At 53.3% G+C, this 12126-nt stretch overlaps 2 protein-coding genes across 4 annotated transcripts in view; one reads left to right on the forward strand and one right to left on the reverse strand.

Annotated features, from left to right (window-relative positions):
• The window catches only part of DNAH1 (dynein axonemal heavy chain 1), a 73897-nt gene that overhangs the window by 55503 nt on the left and 6268 nt on the right, over positions 1 to 12126 (forward strand). The window contains exons 55-67 of the mRNA XM_068694161.1: positions 4687 to 4878; positions 5341 to 5508; positions 5978 to 6169; positions 6544 to 6675; positions 7038 to 7163; positions 7812 to 7931; positions 8945 to 9094; positions 9480 to 9640; positions 9740 to 9965; positions 10050 to 10245; positions 10678 to 10829; positions 11288 to 11488; positions 11895 to 12035. Of these exons, the coding sequence (XP_068550262.1) occupies positions 4687 to 4878; positions 5341 to 5508; positions 5978 to 6169; positions 6544 to 6675; positions 7038 to 7163; positions 7812 to 7931; positions 8945 to 9094; positions 9480 to 9640; positions 9740 to 9965; positions 10050 to 10245; positions 10678 to 10829; positions 11288 to 11488; positions 11895 to 12035 (2157 nt within the window). The remainder of the gene's footprint in view (positions 1 to 4686; positions 4879 to 5340; positions 5509 to 5977; positions 6170 to 6543; positions 6676 to 7037; positions 7164 to 7811; positions 7932 to 8944; positions 9095 to 9479; positions 9641 to 9739; positions 9966 to 10049; positions 10246 to 10677; positions 10830 to 11287; positions 11489 to 11894; positions 12036 to 12126) is intronic.
• On the reverse strand, positions 477 to 8434 carry LOC137862284 (HAUS augmin-like complex subunit 3). 3 transcript variants are annotated; one of them, XM_068694164.1, is made up of 5 exons: positions 8298 to 8434; positions 2978 to 4208; positions 2375 to 2814; positions 1500 to 1716; positions 477 to 1105 (listed from the first exon to the last, which is right to left on the reverse strand). In XM_068694164.1, the coding sequence occupies exons 2-5, from the start codon at positions 4190 to 4192 to the stop codon at positions 854 to 856; spliced, it is 2124 nt and encodes a 707-aa protein (XP_068550265.1). In that variant the 5' UTR covers positions 4193 to 4208; positions 8298 to 8434; the 3' UTR covers positions 477 to 853. The 3 variants fall into 3 exon arrangements, with proteins under 3 accessions (XP_068550265.1, XP_068550267.1, XP_068550266.1); XM_068694166.1 differs by having other exon boundaries at positions 8278 to 8302; XM_068694165.1 differs by lacking the exon at positions 8298 to 8434 and adding an exon at positions 7929 to 8122.

Raw genomic sequence — 12126 nt, forward strand, 5'->3', positions numbered from 1 at the left:
TGTCTATCTGCACATCCTTCACCAGCCACCTCTTTTTCACTTCCCTGTCTTATAGAGAAAGTCAGGTTGTAGTCAGTTGCAGGGCTGTCCTTGTCCATGGGGGTAAGTGGCAGGCCATGCTATTATGTGGCCCTGAGTGTTGACTGCATGGCACGGATATAGATCTAGCAGCACACTGAGCCAGCAAGCTCTTTAGAAAGGGGATCCATCACTAGAAAAGAGAAAGAGGCAAGGGCCAGGGAACTGACTTCAAGGAAATCTGGCTTAAAATGTGGTGGTCAGAGAAAAGAAGATGGTCCTGAGCCTGCAGTGGGAAGTGGCAAAGTCTGTACCCATAGCTTAGAGAAATCTCAACAACTGTCAGCTGCAAATACAGTCACCAGCAAGGGGTGGTGCTGGTAGATATAAGGTATGAGTTTTCACTGCATAGGGTATGATAGCTCTGAAAGAGAAAAACAGGCTTATTGCTCTGCAAGTGTGAATAACAGACTTTTATTCCCCACAAAACATGTACAACTTTACCCCATGAAGGTAGGGAAAGACACAGTGGCAGGCCACTTGCCCCCCAGCACCAACCCTCTTATAGAACTGGCATGGAAAGTCTGATAACTATTCAAGGCTTCCAATACCAACTCACAAGATGCTTCAATTTCTTACACATAAAACCCACCCATTGGTTTCAGGAAAACTCACTTAAGGACTAAGCTCCATGCTTATCTTAAGCCTAGCTGCTGCACTACGACCTGCCAGTAAAGCCAGGACCACCAGGGATCTCTCCCAGACCAAGATTTATGGCTCAGCCCAACAAGAAGAGAACACCACCCCTACAGCAAGGAGAAAGCACCCCTTTGGCCTACTCTTTTGTGTTGGGCGGCTCCATCAGCAGCCTCTTGGAGGAATCCAACGCTTCCTTCTCCAGCTTCTCCACCACCTCTCTCAGCCGATCCTCATTGCAGAAAAAATAAATGTAGAGGTTGCGCTCTGCCTGCAGGATAGGGTTCTGCAGAGAACTGCGCTTGACCTTCAAGTCACTCAGGAGGTCTGCCAGCTTCTGGTAGAGTGTGTCCTGCATAGCAGTCAGCTGGTGCATCACTTCAGTGGTCTCCTGGGGGGCAGAACCCAAATACATCTGAATGCACAGAAGGGATTTCTTCCCACCCTTGGAACATCTCATCCCACCAGAAACAAGCTACTTGCCTGACCCTCACCTCCACCTATATCCAGGTCAAGGTCTCTCTGAACAATGTGGCTTACTGGGTCACCTTAGTCTCTATAGTTAAGAGCCCATGCAATGACAATCACTCTTCCCCCCCTCAGCCACTGCCTCACTGTGTAGCTTTCAGTACATGGTAAGGATCAGGACAACCTCTTCCCCCTTAGTAGGGTGAGATGCAGCAAGTACCCACCCACGTGAGCCCAGGAGGATGGCACAGACAGCTGTGACTTGCAGCCCTGTGCTACCCCAAAAGAACAGAAGGCAGCCAGAGGTCCTTGCTTACTGGAGAGCAAAGCTGCAGCTGGTTGGAGTTGTTGTACAGCAGCCGGTAGAGCTTCTCAATGGCAGCCTCCAGGGCAGGGAGCTGGGCCATAGGAGCTGCCAGCTGTGTTTCCAGTACCCTCCAATCCTTGACCAACTGGGAACTGCGGGCTGCTACGGCCTCATAGCTGCAGAAGGGTGGCTCATCCTGATTTTGCCCCACCAGCATGTCCCAGAGCCTGCAGGAGGGGACAGCCAGCCAGAGGTGTGAGCATCTGCCAGCACCAAGGAAAAACAGGGCTCAGGGGGATGATGTGCTTTGGGAGTGGGATGCCAGTGGTCATGACATGAGAGTGAGAAGACAGCCACTCCTTATGAGCAGCCCATGATCCGAGGATTTGGAAAGAGCACCGTAAAGGACAATTGCCAAGCTCAAGAGCTGAGCCTTTATAGTTAGGGACTCCTTGCTGGCAGATACCAACACCAGGCACTGCAGAGCTGTGCAGGAAGGACTGGGAATCCCCTATCAGGGCAGGGCATCCAACCACAGAAAGCTTTTACATTGCCAGAGGAATTCCAAGCAGCCTCTGCTTCCCACTGGCACATCTCATCCTCTTCATGCCTGAAGATGAGCCTCTACATTTCATCCTAGGAAAGCTTTTCTCCATACTCCTTCCCTTCTTCAAGCCTACATTTTACTGCATCACCCTAAGACAGCCAGTAAGAAATGGACACCATCTCCTGGGGAATTTCATACCACCAAGAGGTCAGAGTGGCCTGCACTGGTAGCAGAGCACTACCTGGTAGCTTGTATCAAGCCAGACGCCCTCCCTGTTCCCATGCCACCTCCTCCACATTTAGTTTGTTCCCCATGCACACACATACCCAGGTCCTTACCGCATGGTGGTGAGGTCCTTGGGCTCTGTCTGTGCGCGTGCACAACCCTTCATGGAGGAGTCGGCCTCTTTGAAATAGTCATGATACTCCTGCAGCCTGGTCTGGGCATCCTTCAGGAGAGATTCCATCTCTCTCAGCCAAGCAGCCTTCTGGTCCAGTTCCTTTCTCTCCCGCTTCAGCTGGAGCCCCAACAGATCCAGGCGGCTGTGCTGGCTCGCCAGCCACGCCGCTGCCTCCTCTTGCCTCTGGGCAATATCCTGCAGGTGAGCAGTTTCCAGGTTGAGCTGCGCCTGCAGGACGGGCAGGAGAAAGAGGCAGGCTCCTGCCTTCAGCAGGGGCAGCAGCTGCTGGGCGTGGATGTGCGCGATGTCGGAGCGCAGGGCATGAATCTGCTCCTGGAACATGCTGGCTTGGCTCTGGAGATGGGCCTCTACTGCACGCTGTGTGAGGGAAGATGAGGGAGCAGTGTCAGGGCATGCTGCTAACACCACCTGGCCCAGCCACAGGCTTCATACACTTGCAGTGCTCCAGCATCTGGTGGGAGGACTGCTGCAGCACAGTCACAGCACAATGAGTGTGGTTGGGAAGGAGCACCCACCCTACCTTGTTCTCCTTGATAGCTTTCAGAGTCTTCTGGGCCCACTGCAGCGCAGCGCTGTGGCCTTCCACTTTGGCCGTCATGGTTATAACCTCCCTCTGGGCACAGATATATGCTTGCTCTATTTGTCTCAGCTCCTTCCTGTAACTGCGTTGGTTCCCTGATAGCTCATCTCCATTGGTCCCAAGGCTTTTCACCACCGTTGGTTGCTTGGTGTCTCTTCTCTCTGGGGCTTTTTGGCTGCCACCTCTCTTCACCGCATCCCCCGTACTCGGCATCTCACTCCCACTGCTCCCCTCTGCTAGCAGTTCTGCCCTTGAGCCTTGGACTATTATTTCTTGGCTTTCTTCTGCTGCCACCTGCTGTGTCTCCGCACACTCTGGACAAAGAGCTACTTGTCTTCCTTCCAGAATTTCCCAGGCTAAGTCCATCTCTCTCCAAGCCTCCAGCCTTTCCTGCAGACTGCTCTCTCTCCGCACATCTGCCCCCTGAGCATCGAGAGCCTGGGCAGTCCCTGTCAGGACCTGCTGGAAGAACTGCTCGAACATATCTGCTGAATGTTGCTCCAGCTTGATGTAAGGACTGAGGTCCATCTCGTACAGCATCACTGGTGACCGGTCTTTGCCCGCTTCCCCGTGCCAATTCACCAGCTGCTTTGCAACCTTGTTAATCTGGTTCACAACAGCAGTGGCTTGGAAAACCTCCCTTTCCAGGTCCGCTTGCGCCTTCCTCAAGGTCCACTTCATCACCTTCTCCTCTTCCTGCAAATAGCTCAGCTCCTGCTGCAGACGGGCTGCCCAAACCTGCAGCTTGTTGTGCCGCCAGAGCTGACGTGCACGATAGTCCTTCAGCTCCTGGATCTCCTGCTCCAGGGCCTCTACAGAGGGTCCCTCAGCCTCTGGTATCACGCGTGGGAGCTGTGGGACACGGTGGCACTTCTGCAATGCCTGCTCAAGTTCATCACCTTCCAGGATGGGCTTGCCTGCAGCCACCAGAGCATCATAGGCCTGTACCTCAGCTGGGCTCAGCACATTCTCCTCACCCACTGTTTTGCAGAACCACTCAAGGAACTGCTCTGTCTCGGGGCAGTCAAAGAGCCAGTCAAAGTCACTCTCACAAAGGGTTTCTGCCTGGGGGTAGACCAGCTGAAGGGTCTTCACAAACTTTGCTCCTTTGTTGGCTGTGCCCGGGAAGGTCTGGGAGCATCTCTGGCTGAACATGGCAAGGTGGCCAACACTAGAAGGGACAAAGCTGGAGTTATTCTTCCCACATCCATCTCAAAGGTTCTCTAGCAGCACTCCTACCAGTCTGATTGAGGAAAGACTCCATTAGTCTCTCCACAACTGCTGCAGACCACGGGGCGCAGGGCCTGCAGCATTTCCAGGGTGGGATACAAGACAAACAAGAGCCCTCAGAGCAAGGGAGAAAGCTTGCCCATGCCCTGTGTCTGTACTGCCCCCTTCCCAGGGCTGTACAGCTCTGGCTTCTTTACTAAGACACCTGCGTCCTATAGATACCCATCACAGACCACTGGGATTGGCTTTTTCAGCTTACTCACATTTTTCTCCATGCCCTTTCTGATAATCAGCTCTTTCTTCTGATACCTCTCCTGCCTGCCTGCATCCTCTAGGTGTCCTTCCTCTGGTCCAGAGGAGGTTGAGCACTCCATCTCACTGGGGACCAAGCCAACCCATTGTCTTTGTTTGGATTTAAGGTACGAGCAATGCAGCGGCCTCCCCTTGGTGTGAAAATGGTGATTGAAGCAGTCTGCATCATGAAAGAAATCAAGCCCAAAAAAGTGGCGGGAGAAAAACTGGGCTCCAAGGTGGATGATTACTGGGAGCCAGGCAGGGCCCTTCTTCAGGACCCTGGGAAGTTCTTGGATAGCCTATTTAAGTATGATAAGGTAAGTGGTGACACAGGGAATCTGTGACCAGGGATCAGGCATTGCCTTACACAGCTCCTTCTCCCAACAACGAGGCTTAGAGCTCCTTCCAGACAACACCCTTCAGCAGCACTGGGGATGTGTTTGGCCTGGAAGTCCTCATGACAGCTGGCTGCTCTTCATGAATTTGGGCAGTGGGACCCAGACACAGGTCTTCCCCTCCTCTCCCTCTGCTCTTTCTGCTTGGAGGGGCTGGACAGAAATCCTGACATGGGATGGGAAGGGATTTACCCAACCTTACAGCAGTGTCTCCCAGGCCTCAGCACACAGCAGTGTGATTCTCACTCCAGCATGATGCCCAAACCACCCTGACAGGTCCTGCACCAGGCTGCAGTCAGTGTGAGAAGCCTTTTCTAACCTCCCTCAGTCAGATCTCTGAAACACTCATCTCCAGTCTCCTTTTTCTCCCACCGTTCCTCACAGGACAACATTTCAGACTCCGTAATCAAGGCCATCCAACCATACATTGACAGTAAGGACTTTCAGCCAGCTGCCATCGCCAAGGTCTCCAAAGCTTGCACCTCCATCTGCCAGTGGGTGCGTGCCATGCACAAGTACCACTTTGTGGCCAAGGTCGTGGAGCCCAAGCGGGTAAGAGACAACATGGCTGGGTTGCTCTTGGCATTAGGAAATGCAGGACTAGCAGTCCCCTCCTGCAGGCAGTGCTGAGAGTTACCAGCTGTGCAGTGCAAGTCAGGGCTTACAGTCAGATCAAGCCCTGGCAGAGCCACTAGGCCCAAAAGCCCATTAGCCTAATGAATTCAGCTTAGGACACGTTGAAACGGGCTTAATACTGTGCTTCCAGAGTCATTCCCACATTGTGCTTCCGCCTTAATTCTCTCCAAGCCTAATGTTTGGAGTGTTATTCTGGGGCAAGCAGAGGGACCTTTCCTTCTGCTCAACAGTGGGCCACATCCCAAACTTGTGTAGGCTCACACAGGCTGCTGTTTTTTTTGGAGCTATAAAAAAAATCTTCCCCAAACCAGCTTCTCTGGCTTTCTGGGGAAGAGCCTGGCCACATGCTCAGTATATCCACTGTCTGCTTGTGTTATCTCCTCAGCAAGCCTGGCGGGAGGCAGAAGAGGACCTTCGTGCCACTCAGCAGGTCCTAGAGGAAGCTAAGGAACGCCTGAGGGATGTTGAAAGCGGTATTGCCATGCTGCAAGCCAAGTACAAGAGTTGCATAGCCAAGAAGGAGGAGCTGGAGATGAAGTGTGAGCAGTGTCAGCAGAGACTGGACCGCGCCGATACGGTAGGGGGCAGAACCAGGTTCTTCCTGCTTTTACAGGAGACAGCAGGATTTCAGGCCAAGGAGCACAGTGCTGAAAAATCCCTGTGCCTGCCACTTCCAACAGCCCACAGGTCATGGCAATACTAGGTTGGAGCTGGCTGGCCAGATCTCAGCAGCACATTAGGGCTGGTGAAGCTAAGCTTCTCCATGCCACAGCTTTCTTAACTAGCAACAGGGCCAAGAGCATCCCAGTACACCCAGGACAAAGTGCTTAAAGCTGGAGACAGAATTTAGAATATGTAGGCACCTCTGGTCCCTAAAGTCACCTGCAGTATTACCCAGAGATTAGCAGGTCCAGGACAGAGCAGCTCTCACCCATGTAACTTATCCCACAGCTTATAAACAACCTGGCCGATGAAAAGGTGCGCTGGCAGGACACCGTGGAGAACCTGGATTACAAGATCAACAACATCGCTGGGGACGTGCTGGTTGCAGCTGGCTTTGTTGCCTACCTGGGCCCCTTCACAGTAAGTGTGCGAGGGACTCGGTAGCCACTCTGCTTTCCTGGCCAGATGGATTGCAGGTCACATACCTAACCCCAAAGCAGGGTGCAACTTGGTGCACTTCCCAGCCCCTCTGGTAACCTCATTGCCCAGGATGTCTGCTAACACCTCACTGTGTGCTCTGAGCAAGGGCAAACCTGTAACAACATAATGCCTTCAAGCACGGCACACAGAATATGCCAAAAGGATGCAGTATCCCTCCTGGATCTCTCCATTCATACTGGAGGCTACACAGAATCACACTTGAACAGAAACAGGAGAGTGAAATGCACATAGTATAATAGCTGCTACTAAAAGAACGGCTCTGATTGTGCTTCTTGTGGCAGGGACACTACCGCGTAGCGCTGTGCAAGGAGTGGCTAAGCCAATTCTCAGAAAACAACATTCCTCACACCAAGGAACCAAACCTGATCAGCACACTCGGAGACCCCGTGGAAATCCGCTCCTGGCAGGTAAGTTGCAGAAAAGACAACACCCCAGACTGAAGATGCAGGGGATAGGTCTGCCTCAAGCAAAGGTTAAAACACTCAGCGTGCAATTCACTGGGAGCTACTGTACCAGAGGAGAGACTCCAAACCAAACAGCTCAACAATTGCTGCCAGGGCTCCCTGTACAACGAGCAGGAGAGGACCAACAGCATCCAGGGCAGCAGCAGCTCTGGGGGCATCACACACCTCAGCACACTGGGTTTATGCTTTATGTACCACACCTTTAGAGCAAAGCCCTGGCCATAGCCTGCCTATGCCTAACTCCACAAGCATGGCTCTGTCCTGAGGCTCAGCCCCTTTACAGGCAGAACTGCATCTCTGCAGTACCCTCACCATCATCCCCCACCCAGCCATAAGCATTAGCACACAGGTGCCAGGGTAGTAAGAGTTTCTCAGGATAGGCCCTATTACATATCACAGCTACCGTCTTGGATGGCTAAACAGAGCCCAAACGCTTGGGACTCCCTGAATTTGGGCCTAAGAATTGATTCAACACACTCACAGCAGGCACACACATTAAAAGGAGAACAGGCCAGTTAGCATCTGAAATATTATATGAGTTATATCACATTTCAAAACATTCCCAGCAAACAGACTTTTCTTCCCAAACAGATTGCTGGCTTACCCAACGACACCCTGTCTGTGGAGAACGGGGTAATAACCCGATTCTCCCAGCGCTGGACTCACTACATAGATCCCCAAGGACAAGCAAACAAGTGGATCAAGAACCTGGTAAGAGCTGTGGGGCAGAGAGCCGAGTCTGCAGAAGTGGAGAAGCAGCTTTCTGTTAGGAGCTGTGCAGAGCAGCCTCAGGTCTTGTGCTGCAGAGCTGCAAGCACCCCAACTACTGCCCCAGCCTGGCCCTTCCCACACCAGGCAGGGAGTGCATTCATCCCAGCTGAATTTCCCTGCTTAGGGAAATCAGCACAGGGAAGTAGGGTTGGGCTTTTATAAGCAAGTGAGGCCTCTGATTCTGGGAACCTTACACTCTTCACCATTACCCTAAGACAGAACAATACTAGCATGACCCATAACAACCTATAAAGCCTCAAGGACAGAGGGCTCAGGGTGCTATTACCCAACTCACGAGCACAATACCTGCTGCCAGAGTGCTGGGAGCACAAGCCACTATCTCTTCTCTCCCTCCAGAGGGCAGCCCACTGCCCTTTTAAAGGGCTAGAAGGAAGCCTGCCAGCTGCTCCCCTTGTGCTCCCCCATGGGCTTTTCCCACCCACCTGCTCTCACTTTGCGGACAAATGAAGTGTGAGTTGCCAGTACAGGGCTCTGCAGAGGCAGAGCTGCCTGAAGAAGTCTTTCCTGAGCCCCCACTCCCACGTTTCTGCTGCCCAGCTGGGCTGTGTGTAATGTCTGGTGATGTCTTGTGAGTGGGCTAAACTTGCCAAAATTGCAAAAAAAAAAAAGTAACTGAGCAAGATGTGTAATTTCTGCTGCTTTGGGGAGTTAAATCTGCCCAGCAAGAGCTGTACAGTGCATGTGAAGGATGGGCAAGACACAGCAGAAATGGGATTAGATGCCCTTGGTTGACTAAGCCTTAGCCTGCACACCTGAGCAAACATCCCATCAGCAAACAGGCTGCAGGCCTAGCCCTAAAGTTAGGACCCAGGTGTGTCATTGCCCCCATACACCCTTCATCTCCTCAGCGTGGTGGGAACAGAGCCCTTATCATCAACACCTGCACAGCTCTATGCTCCTCTCCATCCCTGCCTGCTCCTGCTGCTTTTCAGGAGAAGGTGAACAGCCTGGAGGTGGCCAAGCTGAGCGACCGGGACTTTCTCTGCAGTCTGGAAAAAGCCATTACTTTTGGGAAGCCTTTCCTGCTGGAGAACGTCGGCGAGGAGCTGGATCCAGCCCTCGAGCCCGTCTTGCTGAAACAGGTTTTTTGTCTTGCGGTGATGAGGGGCGACTGTGGAGGCCAGGCTGGAAAGGGGGTTCCTGCCCTGGGTGTGGTGGGACTCAGTGGGTTTGCAGGTCTCCGTGGGCAGGCAGCTCTCACCTGAGCGCGCCCTTTTCACTGCTCATGTCTTGGCAGCCTCCCTCACACCCCAGTCTCCTGCCAGCAGGCATTTTGTCTGTGCCTGGCAGTCAGGGCCATGAAATGTGGAATATAGGTTCAGGTGTTCAGGTCTTCCAGGCACCTTTGAGCTCCTCTGCCCATCTCTTCAGGCTCTCTCCTCACCACAGAGCCCAGGACACGATGAGGTGCCTTCCCTCACCAGAGGTAGGTGTCCCAGCCCTTCTGCCTTTGTCTCTCTGACACAGACCTACAAACAGCAAGGCAACACAGTGCTGAAGCTGGGGGATACGGTGATCCCTTACCACGAGGATTTCAAGCTCTACATCACCACCAACCTGCCAAACCCTCATTACAGTCCTGAAATTTCCACAAAGCTCACCCTCATCAACTTCACCCTCTCTCCCAGGTACGTGCTTACTCCAGTAGCTGCTCAGCCTCATTCCTCGCTGTCCTCAAGCCTTTGGGCTTGTTGTCCCTACCCTCGTCCCTGTGGCTTTTGTTGCAGTGGCTTGGAAGACCAGCTGCTGGGACAAGTGGTGGCTGAGGAGCGGCCTGACTTGGAAGAGGCTCGAAACCAGCTGATTCTTAGCAACGCTGAGATGCACCAGGAGCTGAAGGAGATAGAAGACCAGATCCTGTATCGGCTCAGCACTTCTGAAGGAAACCCTGTAGATGACTTGGAGCTCATCAAAGTGCTGGAAGCATCCAAGCTCAAGGCAGGGGAGATCCAGGTAGGAGATAGAGGTGCTTTTCCCCTGCAGCTGCACATCCTCTGCCAGCACTGCACAAACCACGATGTCTCTTGTGTCCCTCAGGCCAAGGTGAAGGTGGCAGAGCAGACAGAGCAGGACATCGACACCACACGCTTGCAGTATGCGCCTGTCGCTGTCCGCACGCAAATCCTCTACTTCTGTGTCTCAGACCTGTCCAACGTGGACCCCATGTACCAGTACTCACTGGAGTGGTTCCTCAACATCTTCCTCATGGGGATCAGTAACTCCAAGAGAGCAGGTGCCTGCCTGAAACGTCATCTCCTTCATCACACCATGTTCCTGGCCTAGAAGTTAGGGACCTAAGGAGTAAAGGCAAACTTTCAGGGAGCTGCCTCCACGAGCAGGTGCTGCCTGCTGCTGTCAGGCTGCAGGAGCCCTCCCCTGCCTGGCCCTGCGTGCTAGGCAAGGGGGTGTCATGGTGCAGTGACTCTCTCTGGGTGCTGGGACAGCTCTTCCTTCCATGCCAGCTCTCTCCTGAGCAAGAGCAGAGGCAAGCACCTCTTCATCCACCTGGGGTTTCTGTGCTAAGTCTGTGCTTGAGGGCAACATCTCTTCTTCTTAGGCAGAGAGTGGCTGTGTCCCTGTGACCAGGCACTGACAGCACCCTCGTCCTGACAGCACACCCTCTGCTTCACCCACCACCCTTGTCTGATTGCTGCCTTTTTTCCAGATACCGTGAAGGAGCGAATCACAAACATCAACAACTACGTCACCTTCAGTCTGTACAGCAACGTGTGCCGTAGCCTCTTTGAGAAGCACAAGCTCATGTTTGCCTTCCTGCTTTCTGCGCGGATCCTGATGAATGAGGGGCAGATCGATATGGTGAGCAAGTCCCCCCAGTCCTTGAATACGATCCCTACGGGGCAGCTCAAGCCCAGGTGGTCAGCTCCCTCGCTTAGCGTTCTGGCATAGGAAAGGATCCTTGTTCCCTAGGGCTGAGCATGGCAAACCTACGGCTTTTCTGTTCATTTAAGAGCTCAAACCTTTCCCTGCGCCTATATGCAGGCTGCCTAGCCTGAACCACTGTGGCTTCTGCCAGTCTGCTGCTAAAGTTAGTGAGTTCAGAAGGATTTGAGGCAGGGATTTGAGGCTGCAGCACCACAGAGGAAAGCTAACAGCAACTGAACGGCAACACCGATCTCACCAGACCCTCTGGTGTTCATTTATGCCTCCACACACTCCCCTGGCCAGAGAGGCAGCCGGAATACTTCTGAAATGTGGCGTGCACCCACATGCTCCAGGTCCAGGCAGGTAAGCTGCAATCCCTGACCTGCTTGCAGGAGGAGTGGCGGTACCTGCTGTCAGGGGGAGCCGTAAAGGAGATGCGGGAGAACCCAGCTCCAGACTGGCTGTCTGAGCGAGCGTGGGGAGACATCCTGGCCTTGAGCAACCTGAAGAACTTCTCTGGCTTTGCAGATGACTTTGCAGCTAACCTTGAAGCGTTCAGGGCCATTTTTGACAGCCATGAGCCTCACAGGCAAGTATCCCGTGCTTTGTTGATCTTGCTGTACTGCACCTGGCATGTAATGGTATCCCTGGGAGAGCACGAGGAGCTGATCCAGCCAGCTCCACTCATAGTGCCACACAAGGGAGAAGACAAGGCATTGTCTTGTCTCCTGAAGGGTAGATCTTGCCTGTGCAGGCCTGGCTGGGGTTTGGGTTTCTGGCCCTGTTGCTTGCCCACAGCAGAGCCCAGAAGCAGCTGTGGCTCTGGTTTGCTCACTGATGGTTTCAAAGCTATGGACAACAACCTCAGCCAACTGGCTGGATGGTCCTTGATCCTCCTGAAACCCCATGGCTTCTTGCAGGTAGCTTGGGTGCGTCTTGAGGAGCTGCAGGATCTGACGCATCCCCCCCAAAAAATACATCTAATTGCTTTGCAGAGAGCCGCTGCCCCAGAAGTGGGATACTGGGCTTGATGCCTTTCAGAAGCTGCTGGTTCTGCGGTGTCTGCGGGGAGATAAGATCACCAATGCCATGCAGGACTTTGTGGCACTGAACCTGGATCAAACCTTCATTGAGCCGCAGGTACCAGCCAGAAGGAAGCAACATTGGGGCCAGGAGGAGAGCAGGAGGCCTCAAGCTGGCTGCAAAGGGGCCGTCAGCACTTCCCAGCTGC

Source organism: Anas acuta, chromosome 11, assembly GCF_963932015.1.
Source record: "Anas acuta chromosome 11, bAnaAcu1.1, whole genome shotgun sequence".
Taxonomy (NCBI): Eukaryota; Metazoa; Chordata; class Aves; order Anseriformes; family Anatidae; genus Anas; species Anas acuta.